Source organism: Anomaloglossus baeobatrachus, chromosome 7, assembly GCF_048569485.1.
Source record: "Anomaloglossus baeobatrachus isolate aAnoBae1 chromosome 7, aAnoBae1.hap1, whole genome shotgun sequence".
NCBI lineage: Eukaryota > Metazoa > Chordata > Amphibia > Anura > Aromobatidae > Anomaloglossus > Anomaloglossus baeobatrachus.
The window spans coordinates 26,446,709-26,464,689 of record NC_134359.1 but is presented as its reverse complement, the minus strand read 5'-3'; the positions used below and the strand labels follow the sequence as shown (position 1 = coordinate 26,464,689).

General features: G+C 41.7%; 1 protein-coding gene across 5 annotated transcripts in view; it reads left to right on the top strand.

Moving 5' to 3' along the window:
- LRP1B (LDL receptor related protein 1B) overlaps positions 1–17,981 on the top strand; it is a 2,012,817-nt gene that overhangs the window by 1,460,187 nt on the left and 534,649 nt on the right. For all 5 annotated transcript variants that reach the window (XM_075317168.1, XM_075317164.1, XM_075317167.1 and 2 more), the window contains exon 33: positions 5,780–5,920. In XM_075317168.1, the coding sequence (XP_075173283.1) occupies positions 5,780–5,920 (141 nt within the window). The remainder of the gene's footprint in view (positions 1–5,779; positions 5,921–17,981) is intronic.

The following is a 17,981-nucleotide window of genomic DNA, read 5'->3' as shown; positions in this document are numbered from 1 at the left end:
AGGTACAATGTTGTTTCTCATTCCTGCGGCAGCAAACATCGCTGTGTATGATGCCGCAGGAGCGAGGAACATCTCCTTACCTGCCGCCAGCGGCTATGCGGAAGGAAGGAGGTGGGCGGGATGTTTACGTCCCACTCATCTCCGTCCCTCCGCTGCTATGGGCCGCCTGCCGTGTGATGTCGCTGTGACGCCGCATGACCCGCCCCCTGCGACATCGCAGGGCAGGTAAGTGCATGTGAAGCTGGCGTAGCGATACTGTTCGCTATGCCTGCAATCACAAGATATTGCGATGGGGACTATCGCGCTCGACATCACAGCATCGGCTTGCAGAGTGCAAAGTACCCCATAGATGGATAGATGGATTGATGGAGAGATAGATGGATAGATAGATATGATATTACGCCATGGGCAAAGTTCTCCTCTATGGAGTCCTCAATCCATGAACATGGAGAGAAAAAGACTATCTGACCATGGATGGTAAAATTCGGCTCTGAAAGCAGCCTATGACACCAAATGTAAAGTTGTGCTATATTGGACATCAACAAAAGCAGATTGATAAATATTTGGGTGATGACTCATGATATGAATATAGTTGTATACTGGTCTGCTGGAGAATGGTCTTCCGGAGAGTAAAGTGGGCTTTACACGCTGCAACATCGCTAGAGATGTCACGAGCGATAGCACCCACCCACGTCGGTGGCGCGTCATGGGGTGATCGCTGCCATAGCGAACAATATCGCTATGGCAGCGTCACACGCAATTACCTCTTCACCGACATTGCTGTGGCTGCCAAACAATCTCTCCTTTAAGGGGGAGGTTCGTTCGGCGTCACATCGGCGTCACTAAGCAACCGCCCAATAGAAGCGGAGGGGCGGAGATAAGCGGGCGGAACATCCCGCCCACCTCCTTCCTTCCTCATTGCCAGCGGCCGCAGGTACAGTGATGTTCCTGTTGTGTCACACATAGCAATGTGTGCTGCCGCAGGAACGACGAACAACCTGTGTCCTGCAACAGCAACAATAATTTGGATTAGAACGACGAATCAACGATCAATGATTAGGTGAGTAATTTTGATCGTTAACGGTCGTTCGTGCGTTTCACATGCAACGACGTCGCTAACGAGGCCGGATGTGCGTCACAAATTCTGTGACCCTAATGACATCTCGTTAGCGATGTTGGTGTGTGTCAAGCCTGCTTCAGTCTTCCAGAGGTTGATGTTCTGGACTTTGGAGTCCAGTGGTGTCCTGCAGCAGTGGTGTTTTCAAGGATAGTCTTCTTGTTAAGTGATCTTTTAGAGAATAGTCTTGAGAAGGTTGTTTTCTTTTAGAAGCTGGTCTTTGTAAAGGTGGTCTTTTGGATTGTAGTTGTTTTTTTCTTTCAGTGTAATCTTCCACAAAAATGGTCTTTTGGGGAGACAGTCATAGTCTTTTGGAGGCTAGTCTTCTGAAGAGTTTTTTTTTTAGGGTAGTAATCAAGAGAAGGGATTTTCTGGTGGCTTAGAGAGTAGTCTTGAGATGGTTGTCTTCTTTTAGAAGCTGGTGTTTGTAAAAGTATTTTTTTCGGATGGTAGTTGTTTTTTTCTTTCAGTGTCCTCTTCAACAAAAATTATCTTCTGGAGGAACATAAGTGGTCATTTGGAGGCTAGTTTTTTCAAGAGTTTTTTTAGGGTAGTCATTAAGAGAAGTGGTTTTCTAGTGGCTTATTCCTGAATATTCGGTCTTTTAGTGGGTGGTTTTCTGATTCAAGGTCTTTCGGAAAGTTGATTTTATGGAGGGCTCCTATGGAGTGTTTATATTGGGTAAAACATGTAACTTTTTGGTAATCCATTTCTTAAAAGGGTGTATAACTTTTATTTAGTGCCAATTTATCTCAGTTGTATTTGTGTAAAACCAACCCTCCTCCTGACGACTTTGGCGATTAACTATCTTAATGATCACCACTGAGAGGCTGAATATTCATTTTAACTTTATTTATTGCACATCATTAGTGGTATTCAAATAAGCATCAGTCATTTCCATTAAATATTTAAGGCAGGAAAATCTGAACAGGAAGTGGTGGTGGTAAATGTTCTGCAGGTGAGAATGATTGATATGGTGCATTAAAAGTGTTCACGCAGAGCCTAAAAACCCAAACTACCTGTGAAAAGAAAGAAACATAGTAACAGTCACATATCTTCAGTCCATCCTTAGCTTCATTGATAGATTTCTTGGCAATAAATAGGTGAGTCTTCATCCAGAGGAAAGTAGAGGCAATTTTCCTTTTGTATTCTTGTTTCTTTACTGAAATTAGCAACACATCTCTACTAAGGCTACATGAGCAACAGGTGTGAAAATTTTCCGGACTGATGGTCCAGATCCATACCGTCTTCCAATTAATAAGAAAAGGAAGATTCATATCCAACAGTTGTTTTTGGTTTTTTTTTAAGGTCTCTAAATTGAATAAAAATGAAAAAGCAATACTCACATGCACCAATCCCAAACCTTAACCGTCGTTTTAATTTTTAACAAATAAATCAATAGTACATATTAAAATAAGAAACTATGTAATTTATGTTAACAGAAATATTTGCTTTGTTGGTCTTCTCCTGGAATGATTTTTCATTCTCAAAATTCTCCATTTTAGGGTAAAATCTGTCTACAGTGAAGACAGATTTTTAGATTTCCAAGATAGGAGATGGCAGTTAGCTTTTATAAGATTCTATGCAGAAAGGAGGGGAGAGGGGGAAGGAGGAACTTTGCCTCTAGCTCCTCCCTCTATATCTAGCTCCTCCCACAGCTTCTAGCTCCACCCTCTTCCCTGCCCCCCCTCTTCAATAGAATATTGTCAGTAACAATTGTCAGCTCTTATCTCAGTAATATAAAAATCTGTCTCCACTGATTTTACCTGAGAATGGAGAATTTTGAGATTGAAAGATCTGTCCAGGAGGAGAAAGAAGCAAATTTGTCTGATAAGAAATATTACAAAGTTGCTTATATTTTAGCTACTATGGATTTATGAAATAAAAAATAAAATCACGTTTAAGCTTTAACTATTCATATGCTCCATAGGTTTTGCAAGTTCTCTTTTCTGGGTCTGGCTACATGCACAGTCTTGAAGTAATGCTATGTCCAAATAATCACTAGCTCAAACCAGTAATTATAAAGTTCTTGTTTTTTATTCCACTTGAAGCCAAAAAACAGCTGTTGAACAGTAACTCCTGGTCTAGTAGACAAAACCCATGTATAACATGGTCAGCCATTAATTCTTAATGGCGACCAAGTAATATCCCTCCGAACGAAACTGTTGCAAAACGCGCGTCGAGGTGCAGGGCGGTGTGTGTGGTTAGGGCTCCACTGGTTTGTATCCATTATGGAAATATTCTGATCCGCCATATTCGTTTTAGTACCATCTTTATGGGCATCTATTTAACAGTATCTAACTGCATGGCGTGGTAATATATCATTGGGCGATATTTGACTTAATACTGGTTATTCATGTTAGTACTACTGGCATTATATTTGCTATCATATGACCTTGGGTCTTCTCATTTTATTATTACTGTGTCATGCTTATGTGATATACTAATATTTAGTTCCCGGCCGTGTGATACTATGTGAATCCATGTCAGAAAACTCCATATTATTATATTGAGGTGGTAGATCAGTCAGTGTTTTGGTCATTTGATCTAAAATCATGTAATCTTATAATGGCTTGATGATTTTTTCTGCACAGCTATTCTATGTGATCCTTCTACCAGCAATACTTTGCCCTGGTTTCCCACACTGCCCTGTCTTGGTTTGTGTGTTGATTTTAATCACAATTGTCTGTGTGATCTTGTCCCTACTGCACACAGTAAAATTAAAAATATCTATATATTCATAAAATTGTTTTTTTTAGCCTTTATAAAAATTGTATTTGGTCTATAAACAGAGTCAATTTTGTTAAAAAAGTAATATCACATTAACCCTGCAAAATTTGCTGTAACTTTCATCAACTGGAGGTACCAGAAATTGGGCACAACACGAATGCAAAGTGGATTCCTCCTTTAAACCATCTATTACATTGTTTGTATACCTACAATCATGGACGAAAGTTTTGGCACTCGTGAAATGATTCCAGAAAATGAAGTATTTCTGACAGAAAATTAGTGCAATTACACGTTTTGCTATACGCATGTTTATTTCCGTTATGTGTATTGGATCACAAAGACGAAACAGAGACAAAAAGACAAATTGGACATAATTTCACACAAAACTCCAAAAATGGGTCGGACAAAATTGTTGGCACCCTCAACTTTATATTTGGTTAGCTACAATCAATTGCCTCCATTACCATCCACAAGTTTCTTCCTCCTCTCACCTGGTCTCGGACTCTTCTTTATAATTTGCTCCAAATTTCTCATATGTAAAGGCGTCTTCTCCCAACAGAAATGTTAAGATCTCTCCACAGGCGTCAATGGGATTTAGATCCGGACTCATTGCTACCACTTCAGAACTCTCCAGTGCTTTGTTTCAATCCACTTCTGGAGGCTTCTTGAAGTGTTTGGGGTCATTGTCATACTGGAAGACTCATGACCAAGGAAGCAAACCCGGTTTTCTGACATTGGCCTCTACATTGCCACACAAAATCTTTTGGTAATCTTTAGATTTCATGATGCCTTGCACACAGCCAGTGACAGAGGCAGCAAAACTACCCAAAAACATTTTTGATCCTCCACCATGTGTGACTGTAGGTACTGTGTTATTTTCTTTGTAGGCCTCATTCCATTTTAGGTAAACAGTAAAATGATGTGCTTTACAAAAAAACTCTATCTTGATCTAATCTGTCCACAACACGCTTTACCAGAAGGATTTTGGTTAACTCATGTCCATTTTGGAAACCTGCAGTCTAGATTTTTATGTCTCTATGTCATCAGTGGGGTGCTCCTGGGTCTCCTCCATAGCGTTTCATTTCATTCAGATGTGGACAGATAGTTTACACTGACACTGATGCCCCCTGAGCCTGCAGGACACCTTGAATTTATTTGGAACTTGATTGGGGCTGCTTATCCTCAATTTGGACTATCCTGCCATGCAACCTTTTACCAATTTTTCTCTGCTATTCACGTCCAGTGATATTAGCTACAGTGCTATTAGCTACAGTGCTATGGGATATAAACTTCTTGATAAGGTTGCACACTGTGGACAAAGGAACATCAACATCTCTGTTGAGATTGTTGATATTTTTAAACAATTTTGATTCCCAAGTCCTCACTGTTCTTTTCTCCTATTTCTGTTCTCGATGATTAGTGTGACACACACAGACACACAATGCAAAGATTGAGTTAATTTCTCCCCTTTTTATCTGGTTTCTGGTGTGATTTTCATATTGCCCACACCTGTTACTTGCTAAAGGTCAGTTTGAACGAGCATCACATGCTTGAAACAAAGTTGTTTATCCACAAATTTGGAAAGCTGCCAGCAATTCTTTCTGGACCATTTTTGGAGTTTTGTATGTAATTATGGCCAATTTGTGTTTTTGCTGTTTTTTGTTATTTTTTTGTGTGTGCTGTACCAATAGACAAAACATGTGTAATTGCAATAATTTTCTGGGAGAAATACTTCATTTTCTGAAACAAACTCAAGGGTACCAGCATTTTTTGCCATGACTGTATGTATTTATGGCACTTTAAGAAAATTACTTGAAGCTGCGCCTATGGCTTATGTAGGCAAATAATATTTAATTTACTTATCATTATAATTTTTTATTTACTGAAAAGTTACAAAAAAAAATAATTCACATGATTTCAATATTCTTGCAGATAACAACCTCTGGTGGGCGGATCAAAACCTAGGCCAAGTCGGAACCTGCAACAAAAAAGATGGCAGTAATATTACAATTGTAAGGAACAAGACTGCAGGAGTTGTTCACATGAAGCTCTATGATAAGGATGTCCAACAAGGTAATTTGATTTTTCAATCATTCAAAACTTCCTACATTTTTTTCTGCGACTGCTGAGACTTAGAGGACCAGTCACCAGGTTGAAAGTGGCCAGTTCTTACTCCTATTTATCTCCCCCACTCCCATGAGTGTTCAAATTAGGTTTTTTTCAATTTGTCATATGGGTCTAGAGTAGTGATGGGTGGACCCAGACTCTAAAAGTCTGGTTCCATGCGGTTTCAAAGGTAACCGAGTGCCGGACCCGGGATTCCGGGTATTGATCTGGAACTCAGGAAATAAAAAAATAAATAAGAATGAAGCAAGCACTCTATACTTATGGAGTCTTGGACATGGCTGTAACTGCTTGCGCAGACTCTCATTCTTTTCCAGGACCGCTCATTATTGTTCATGCATATGCACTGCTTTCCCCGCCCACCGGCCATCCTGGCGTCTGTGATTGATTGTATTCAGACGCGCCCCCAGCCTGTGTGACAGCATCTGACTGCAACCAATCAAAGGTTCTATCGTACAGTAAAAATAAATAAATCAGCTGAAATGCTGTGACTCAGGGTGGAGGCGCATCTGACTGTAACCAATCACAGACACCGGTGGGCGGGGTAAGCAGTGCACATGTGATGAAGGTAATGAGTGGCTCTAAAAGTAAATGAGCAGCTTGGAAACAGTTACAGTCATTCTGGAGCTTCTGTAAGTATAAAACGCTTGCTTCTATCCCCCTATTCCTTCTACCACCATTTTTAATCTCGGATTCTAGTCCCCATAGACTTATATGGGGACCAGCATCTGGCCCAGTACCGGTCCTGGTTATCTGCTAGTCAACTACTCTAGAGCTATAGGCCTTTTTATTCACTGTCAATTTTTATGGTGTTTTCCAAGAGGTGGTGCTCACATGGTCATTGTGAAGCCGAAAGACACACCCCAGAGGATTCTGTGAGACACTCCCTCTTGAAAAGAACATATGGGCAGCACCAGTCCCAGTTATCTGCGAGTTAACTACTCTAGAGCTATAGGCCTTTTTATTTCCTGTCAATTTTTATTCCAAGAGGGCGGTGCTCACATTCTAATTATGCAGCCTAAAAACACACCCCAGAGGATCTTGTGAGACACTCCCTCTTGAAAAGAACATATGTACCGGAACCAGTTATCTGCGAGTAAACTACTCTACTGTAGAACTATAGGCCTTTTTATTTACTGTAAATTTTTATGGTTTTTTTTTCCCAAGAGGGCGGTGCTCACATGGTAATTATGCAGCCTAAAGACACACCCCAGAGGATCCTGTGAGCCACTTCATCTTGAAGAGAATATATGCAGATTTAACAAAATAAAAAAAAATTGGAATAATTGGGGAACCCTTTTGGCTGGGTGACAGGTCCTCTTTAGCTGCAATCTCCTACTTTAATACATTCTGAAGGAGATTAAAGGATGGATGTTGGTCTTGACTTTTGTGTAGATGGTTATAATTTATGAAATGTACAAAAAAAAAATGTGCAAAAATATTTTCATACAGTCGCCTACCTCCAAATTTGTTTTAGTGATCGGCAACTTTTGGAGTTTACTCTTATGTTTTCAACGATCTTTTATTGAGTCAATCGAAGTCATAATACCTTTATGTTTTTGAAAAAAAAGCCCAACTTCTTTGGGATCAGCCCCTGCTGAGAAGACAAAAACATCAACCTCTGATCTACACGTGAGGGCAGACATCAACATGGACGTCATCATGGACTCACCAACCCTTCCACATTCTCCCGCGCACCGTTCCTACTATCGTCTTGAATAATTGCCTATAAATATCCCACATTATTCCGTTTCCAGGTTTAATCACCACAAGAAAGAACAACAGATCAATGAATGAGACGGCTTTGAAAAAGCAACTTGGCAGAGCGTCAATTTTTTGTCTTTAAGATCCTAAAAACCATTATCAGTATGTGAGCATCCGAGATCAAATATCCTGCGCGGTTTGCATAATCTATGCCAGTTTATACATCGGTTTAACTGTTCCGGGTAGACCCAGCGTTTATATATAGATCACCTTTATTTCAGGTTTAGTAGCAGTGATGCAGCTTAATCTTCTTGGCCTACATAGCAGTAATATATTTTCTTACTAGGAGGCTGAGATTTTTACAATAACTGCCTCTGTCAGACGTGTCTGGAAGTTTAACGGATAAAAGCTTATTTCGGAGTTTATCTAGTTTATCTTACGCAGGCTGCGCTTCTTTTTTTTCCATATATTTTACTTTTTTCTTACAATATGATAACATTTCTCTCCATTAACTCTCCATTTATGATGCTTTACAAAAAAAATGGTTGCCCTTGATAGCTATCACCTCGTTATCAAAAGTGGCCTACCTCAAAGCCCACGGGCGCAAATACAAAAGATCCAATGAGCCCCCCAATTATTGCATGTCTTTAATAGCTTTGGTCTTTTCATATTGTCCATTTTGGAGCCCCCTAAAGGCCCCTTACATGGTACGATATATCTAACGACATTTCGGCAGGGTCACGGAATTTGTGACGCACATCCGGCATCGTTAGAGATGTCGTAGCGTGTGACATCTTCAAACGACTGTTAACGAGCAAAAATACTCACCTTATCGTTAACACGTTGTTCATTTTCATAATGTCCTTCCTACTTCTGTGTGCCGGTTGTTCATCATTCCCGAGGCAGCACACATCGCTACGGAGGAAGGAGGTGGGCGGGATGTTACGTCCCGCTCATCTCCGCCCCTCCGCTTCTATTGGCCGGTCGCTGTGTGACGTCGCTGTGATGCCGAACCTCCCTCCCCCTTCAGGAAGAGGATGTTCGCCGCCCACAGCGACGTCGCCCGGGAGGTAAGTGTATGTGACAGGGGGTTAACGACTTTGTGCGACACGGGCAACTAATTGCCCGTGACGCACAAATGACGAGGGCGGGTTCAATCGCTAGATAGATCGTCCCGTGTGACGCCAGCATTAGTTATAAAGAGAAAGACACCCATCCACAGGCAAGCGTTTCAGGGTTATTGTCCCTCATCTGTGCGAAAAGAGTCCCAGATGTCTGGGTGAATGGTCTAGGGAGGTATTGGTTATCCTTACAGAGAATGCTTATTCCCATGAACTATTGCCTGCCATCTAAGTCTAGTTAAAGGGGTTTTTGGAACATACAAAAAAATTTGGCAATCTAGCTGTCTTTGTAATAAGTCCTCAAATCCTCCTGTTACATTTTATTTTCCATTTTATATCTCCTATTGCTGCCTTCATCTTTTTGATTTATTATGGTTTATTTGCCGCCGTTCCTGCTAGCTCTACCCTTATTCCTCTGGACTACTTTTCCTAAGAGGCAGAGCTGCATCTGTTCCTCAGGTCCCCTACTCCCATCCTCAGTGCTTCTCCACTAAACCTACAAAGCTCCATCCTGAGACTCCTATAAAGTCTCAAGATGGATAAGTCGCTGACCACAGAATTCAAACATTCCACCCACCTAATCTATCAGGTGGTATCCTGACATTCTCCTGCAGTCAATAATATTATAGGTGCATAGACTCATCCGACATAAGCTTAGTGTACTGTACGGGAGCAATCAGTATTAAAATGTATTCAATTATTATAATATAATCTAGAACTCCCAGCACCACCCCCTCTGGCCAAAGTCATATGTTTCGAAGATGCCTTGTTCCGTGTGGAGCCTGCCCTGCTGCTGTACTCTCTGTCCCTGTGCACATCCGCAGTCACTGTAAACTTGCAGAGGATCACAGGCCACACCCACCATGACATCATTGCTCAGACCACACTACAGAGCTACCGTCTGAGCTGTGCATAGCACAAATCTCTGCTCTCTGTGTCTTTTGAATGTACTGGAGCAGACAATATGGAGCTGGAGGTCTCATGGCCAGTAGGGCAGCTCAGGAACAGAGCAGAATTTTACCAGCAACTAAATTACAAAGTGTCTTCATTTCAGATAGGCTTTACAATGTATGTAAAGCGCTGTGGAATTAATAGCGCTATATAAATGAATAAATTATTATTATTATTATTATTATTATTACAAGTCTTTGAGATTCTCTGAGACCAGAAACTCTATTTAAAGGGAACCTGTCAGGTCCAATATGCACCCAGAACCACGAGCAGCTGTGGATGTATATTGCTCATCCCTGCCTAACCGTCCCTGTATCTAGTAGCATAGATAAAGAGATCTATAGAAAAAGTATTTCTAAAGATCCTTTATGATATGCTAAGGAGACCAGGGACTAGTCGCAAGGGTGTTAGTTCCTGCACTCATTCCGCCCTTTTTGACATGTTAGCACGACCACAGGGGGGTGCTAACATGCTATTCAATGCCCATTGCCCATTGTCATCATTGGCAGTGATACACGTAACTGTGTCCGTTGCATCGCCCCAAAACGCTGAGCATAGGGTCAGTGTGCATAATCAGAACATCCCCAGACTTTTGGTCATGCGCAGTACACCAGTGTGAAGCCAGGAGCATACACCCTGCTTCATAGTGTGCATGACTGTAAGTTCTGGGACTTTTGAGCATGTGCTCTGAGACGAAAACCAGCATTGGCCGTGGTGGTAGCACAGAGGTGAGAGCGACCATGAGCAACGCCACCACAGGGGCATGCTTACATGCTAAGGGGGCTGACTAGCCAAGAGAAGTAACACCCTTGCAACTAGTCCCTGCTCTCATTAGCATATCATAAAGGATCTTTAGAAATACTTTTTCTAAAGATCTTTTTATCTGTGCTACTAGATACAGGGACTTTTAGGCAAGGATTATAGATATGCACCCAGAACCGCTCTTGGTTCTGGGTGCATATTGCACATGACAGGCTCCCTTTAAGGAGAAATTGTTTCCCCTAGATCTAGAATTTCTAACACATGCAAAATCACACTGTACAAAAACATGGCATGGAGTCTTAGGGGAAAAAGATGGATAAAAAAGACATGAAAACTGACTTTGTTGTCAGACTTTCTTTTCTGCAGCCATTTTACTCCTATCTTAGGCAGTGCAGGCTTTAGAAGGTATATAATGTTGTATGTACGGCTTGCTATTTGCCCGTCGGCAATGTGCCAGTGAAGCATTAACCTGTTATTCACAAGGTACATGTTATTACACTTAACATCCAGATCTATATACTCGGCTATACAACTTCACACTTGCAGATGTCAGAATGTGCCCAGAATATCCCCCGACTAGTGAATAAAATAACAATAGACAAAAAATTACCCATCAGTGTAACACGCCTGTGGTCCTGCAGTCACTGACAAAGTGGATCAAGATTTTCTTCTTCACCAATTAGTTTTGCACATGACTATGGACGGGAGGCAGAAACTCTCTAGATAGTGGAGTAATAATGATTCTGAACCGAAAAATCTATCTGTGAGTTTCTGTATCAGTGACATGGCAATATAGAAGGTGCATTCATCACATGGCAGATATCAGGCTTGTCGCCTGTGGCCTCTTCTTCTCTTCGTAACATTACTGCCCACTCTATTTTAGATAAAGAATGGGAGAGCTTTTCGGTTTCTGGTAATTGAATTCCTCACGGTAGTTTAGCTTGGTTTTCCGAGTGGCAGAATGTGACCACATTTAAGGAACCAATTACCATCATCTTGCCTACACCTTCTACTAAACTCAACTTTGACCACTGGAGGTGATCAAAGCAAATATTGATGGGGGCTAAACTAGAGATTGTGAGTTCTTCTGTCACACTAGGTATGGGAAAGTACCCTACGAATGGTGAAAGGGAAAGGAAGGGAGACCCCGTGTCTATGGAAGGCAGGCATGGTGAACCCTGACCAAGCCTACTGCTGTGCCCCGGCTTTCCTCACTGCCCTAGATAGGTTCCGTAACTATGCGCCGAGCAGGATACCTGGCACTATTCTGACCCAGATCTGGGCCCTATGTAGGGAATGTATGGTATGAGCTTTTCGTCAACTCCACTAAGAGCTTAAGGACACAATGAGACAACAAACAAGGGAAAATGACAAACAACCTATCTCCAAGCAGATTCAGAGAGATGGACTGCAACAGGCAATAAAGTTACTCCAGATGATTGCAAGCTGACTGTTTGCACTCAGAATATGTAGGTAGTTAGAGCTATCACCACCTCAGACCAAAAGGGATTGAGGGTATTAAAGGATACACATGGAAGTGCTGATGAAAACAGCCGAAAGGTGGAGGAACTCTGCAGGGTCCTAAAGGGACAGGCATGAACTCCAAGCTGTGGAGATACATAAGATACCATATACACCAAGCAAGAATAATAGAAGGTCAGGGAGCAGTCTGCGCTGCTAAACTCTGCAACCTTCTATAGCTCGATACCCATGACACGCCCATGACATCTTCACTTTTGAAACCTGCAAAGAGGTTTGGATTTTTCCATAAGGATTCTCTTGGAGAAGTCTTTCATGGCTGGTGTTTGGAAAACAGAAGACCATAATTTGCAAATTTGGTTAGGCAAGCACAAATCAAGGAAAGGAAGAGACAAGTAGTGAATAGGAAATATGAAGAGGTTAAGCTAGGCAGCAGATATGGTAAAATAAAAAGCTGGACCATATCCAAGCTAAACTAGATGAACACACCTTTGCAGAGTACTGGAACCAACTGGACCCTAATGTAGAGTGCACGGACAACACCTTCTCAATCTGAGTGTTTGCCCCTGTTTAAATAAAAATACGTATACTCACCTCTGGTTCTGGTGCCGTTCCAGCGGTGCCGGTAGTGGCTCTACCGAGGCTCACGAGAAGTTGTTACATCACGAAAGCCATGCACCCAATCAACACTGGCTTCATTATTCCTGCCTTTGGATGAATCACATCAATAGGAAGACAGGGCAGTGGCTGGCTGTTCAATTCCTATTATTTGATATGTCCGAAGGTGGGGAAGCCAGTGCTGATTGGGCACAGAACTCACAGAAGGTAACAACTTCACGTGAGCACTGGTAGAGTAAGTGCCGAAACCTCTGGAATGGCACTGGAACTGGAGGTGAGTATACTGTAAGTATTTTTATTTTAACAGGGGTAGACACTCAGATCGAAAAGGGGTTGTCCAAGTGATGGACAACCCATTTAAAAGATAGGGAAACCTGTAGTGACTGGTCATTTGGTTGGAGAAAGAGAACGTGTCAAATATTGGTGTCACAAAAAAGCATAGAAAAAATGGTAGGCAGGCACTCACCCAACTGAGTAAAAACAGTCCTTTATTTTATTTGGACAAGAGGAGAGTGGAGGATACGGAGAGCTCAGATGACAGCTCTCGTTTCGCACAGGTCTGCTCTTCTATGGGACCTTGTAGAAGTGCAACTTCCTGTACGAAACAGCAGCCGTCATCTGAGCTCTCCGCACCCTCCCCTAGTCCTCTTGTCCGGATGAAATAAAGGACTGTTTTTACTCAGTTGGGTGAGTGCCTACCATGTTTTCTATGTTATCTTGTGACAACAATGACTGTACACTTTTGGGCTGAGCACACCCACACGTCCTAGATCTCCACCCCAGCATTCCTCTACAGCTCATATTATGGCCGCGAGTGCTGGACACTTGTTCTGCTTGTTTAGTACACACATTGGACTTTTGAAAAGCCAGGGTTTTTGGGACAGATCCAAGGGGGCAGTGCATTGCATAGAGAAGACCCATACTAAAGAGCCTAGCCACGAATAACCACAGCTGAAGAGCCACGACGGTGAGCAGAAGAGATGAAAGGGAAACAAAGGGACATGTCAATCAGCAACTTTTAAGGCCTCATGCACGTAGAGATTGCAGTGTTTAGCTTCATCCTATGGGACTATATAAAATAAGTACAAGAACCTTCAGATTTTGATCATTTGGTCTCATAAATTTGAGTTTTGCTGCATCTGGAATTAAATTTCCATTTTGAAAAAAGCCATTTTGTAATAAGATTCTCTATATCTGGTATCCAGATAGCAAAGGTTTGCAAAAGGTCAAAGAAAAAAAATTCCCTACCCGGAGCCATACCTTGACTTGTATATTGAGATTTAATGATAGAAGACGATTTAGAAGTCCACGGTGTAATGTCAGGTAAATGTAAATTGAGTGAAATTGCTGTCTTTAGCTCAAGAATATATTGGCAAAATCATCAATATAAAAGACAACCCCATTACCAGAATCACTGCAGGTACCTTAAAAGCTCCATTAGTATGAAAAATGTGCAGTTTAGTGGTGTTTAAGGTGCTTATATTGCTACCTCTCCTGGATTCCCAAGTACAATTAGCCACTTCATTAGTCAATATGACACCAATCACAGGAGGATTGGGAGACGATTTGTTATTTAAGGAGACCATAGTTATGTGGACGGCTCACAGAGCACTTTATCTGGACGGCGGCGGACGGTGATAAATACTATGTGCAATACTAGGGAGGTTTAATTAATTGGTAAATGGTGTAAATAAAAATAGAAAAAGCATAAAGGAATCGACTTGCAAAGGTTACCATATGGTGCAAGCAGCTACGCACTACAGGCCGTGTGCATGGTCGTTGAATATTAATATGTGGGTACTATTGTGAATATTAATAATACTATTATATAGTAGTAATAGTTTATTCCCTCTAAAACACACATTGTAATTTGTTATTGCTAAAGCGGTTGTCTCGTGAAGACACTTCTCTTTATCTTTCCTTTTGAGACATTTGAAAATCAAAGAGGTAAACGCTCTTGAATTATATAGATCGGAGAACTGTCTTGGACAAGAACCTTCGATGTTGGCCATCTTGAGTCCTTCTTGTATTACATTGATGGCTATGAATAGCGGAAATGTAATAGTATACTTCATCTTCATGGCTAGCTGTGACTTCCCTAACCAAACAAGTCATTAGAGCTAGAAACAGGACTCAAAACCTTCTGTTTGTATCTACGATCACTAGCCAGCTGGTCTTCATGGAACTGGAGCTCCCTCAGCTATACATGAATGCTCTTGAACAGCAAGGAGCAGAGAACTGTCCTGGATAAGAAGCTTCGATGTTGGCCATCTTGAGACTTTCTTGTATTACATTGATGGCTATGAATAGCTGCCATGTAATAGTATATTTCACCTTCCTGGCTAATTTTGGCTTCCCTGGCAAAACGGGTCATTGCACCCCAGAGCAGGACTCAAAATTTCTGTTTGTCTTTGCGACAACTAGGCCGCTGGTCTTCGTGGAACTGGAGCCCCCTCAGCTACACATGAATGCTCTTGAATGGCATGGAGTGAAGAACTGTCCTGGACAAGAAGCTTCGATGTTGGCCGTCTTGAGACTTTCTTGTATTACATTAATGGCTATGAATAGCTGACATGTAATAGTGTATTTTATCTTCATGGCTAGCTGTGGCTTCCCTGGCAAAACGAGTAATTGGAGCTGAAAGCAGGACTCAAAACTTTCTGTTTGTATCTATGACCACTAGGCAGCTGGTCTGGAGCTCCCTCAGCTACACTGAAACTGGAACTCCCTCAGCTACATATCAATGCTCTTGAATGACATAGAGCAGAGAACTGTCCTGGACAAGAAGCTTCGATGTTGGCCATCTTGAAAATTTCTTGTATTACTTTGATGGCTATAAATAGCTGACGTGTAATATTATACTTCACCTTCTTGGCTAGTTGTGGCTTCCTTGGCAAATGAGTCATTGGAGTCCAGAGCAGGACTCAAAACCTTCTGTTACTTCTGTTTCTATCTACGATCACTAGGCACCTGGTCTTCATGGAACTGGACCTCCCTCACCTACACTGCCCAACATTTGCATTACCAAAGTGCATACCCTTGACCAATGGGCAGTCACTACAGTTTGTGTTCAAGTCTTTTTCTTGTAAGGATACTACCGTCTAAAACAGAGTTCCCCAACTCCAGTCCTCAAGGCCCACCAACAGTGCATGTTTTCAGGATTTTCTTAGTATTCCACATGCGATAATTTAGTCACCTAGGATGACTCTAAAGGCCACTTTACACACACAGATAAATCTGTGGCAGATCTGTGGTTGCAGTGAAATCATGGACATATTGTTCCATTTGTACACAGCCACAAACCTGGCACTGATTGTCCACAATTTCACTTCTACCACAGATCTGCCGCAGATTTATCTGTGTGTGTAAAGTGGCTTTAACTCCTCTACATTGCTAAGGAAATCCTGAAAATATGCGCTGTTGGTGGGCCTTGAGGACTGGAGTTGGGGAACTTTGGTCTAAATCAACTTCAATGGAGCATGGCATAAATAAGTGCCTCTTTGAAATAAAATAGTCTTGTAGGACCAACTACTGTAGTACCACTTGTTCCTGCTCTGCTTTCAAAAGGAGGACACATTTACAAAGTCTCATCTAAATCTTCAGCCACTCAATAGAACTCTTCATTGTCTCTTTTAACAAAAGGCAAAATGTGTATATATCTTTACAAGTCCTTCCTATGACCTCTTGAAAGCCAATTTTCTGGAAGTGATGGCGAGCAAATATTGATGTGGGGCTAAAGTAGAGATCGTGAGTGCTTCACCCTTAACCTCTGCAAAGAGGCTTGGACTTTCCACAGGAAATCACTTGGAGAGGTCTCCAACGGTTGGTGCTAATCCTATCGCTGGGCAGGAATGTCCTCCACCCACAATGTTTCTCCTTCGGCTCTCAGACATTAACAGTCTGTCTTGGATTAACCATCTCTCTTACATTCTTTCAAGGATTTCTCTAAGGTCTAACTGTGCATTCTCCACTGGTCCTCAGGTCCCACTACTGGAGACACCACCAGTCTCCTGACAGCAAAATCATGTCCTAACTTTCACACAGTTCCTGTCAGACTTTCCATATTTTATTTACATCTCTTAGCCCACAGGACCATTCCTTGGGAGCTGGACCTCACTCTCCTTATACTTCATGTAGCTTTGCGGCTCACATTTTCCAAAACACAATGCTGCACAAACATGACATAGCAAGAGAAATTATCCCAAAAATTGTGAATGACTCATACACACAATTTTACTGAAGTGGAGAAATACCTGTTTGCCAAATTTCCAAGGTTTGAATCCAAAAGGAGGAACCATCTTTTACCCAAATTCACCCAAAGCTACGCCACCTTTTTGAAGCCATGGCTCTTCCTGTCCATATCTCCATACACGCCATTTCCCATCTATAGAGAAAGAATAAAACTTCCTGAAACTGCTAAATTGTAGATGGTTTTGGATAAATTGGTCGGGACCAAAAGATTCTGTGATGCTCATCTGTGAGGTCCTCCTCATTCAGGGGGGTCTTTCACATGTTGTGAGATCCAGTGCTCTTAGAGTTAAATATTCTAGTTTGGGGATTGTACATAATCCAAAAGTTGGCAAGTTTAGAAATGTTTGGGGAAACTTCCAAACTCAGCCTCTTCTGCTTATCAGCAGAAAAAAGGGGAAATGAGACACTATTCTTCTCATCTTAAGAGGTCCCAGAGGTTAAATCGCCACCGATCACATAATGTAATGGGAAATTAGAACAGTCCCAGAAAAAATCTTCACATAGCAAAAAATATATATCTCAGTTGTCAGATATTACAAAAAGCATTGATACTTATCGTTTTCTCATGTGGGTTCCTTTATTTCAGCATGGCATTACACAACCCAAAACAGACCCCTTGCGATGTAATATAATGCGTACCGTGGATTACAATCACTTCCATGTCAGCAAAGTCAGATCCCTACCTCTGTTTCCACTTCTCTGATCTACTTATCTGATCTTTTTTTAACAATAAAACTTGGCCAATAAGGATTTGGCCCATTATTACATCAACACAAAACTCTGAGACAATCACTCCATAGGTGGTCGTCATGTTAGACTGTAAGTTGGAGACCTCCTCAGAGTCGTATTCTTCTCCAGATCTTCTTTTACGCTTCTCACTTAAATCAAAGTCTCGGCCCAATAACATCAAGGAGGGATTTTTGTATCATGGAAACTTTAGCAGAGCAGGTTGTTACATGAATTACTTGTTCCCGTGTGACTGATATGAAATCCCTGTGTGAGCGGCCGGCGGTGTCGGTATGAAAGCCGCCGTCAGGGCCCACTTGGTGATGGCTCCCGTTTGATTCACTCATGAAACTAACCTAATTATATCTAGTTTCTTAATTTTGAAAACAACAATCTCC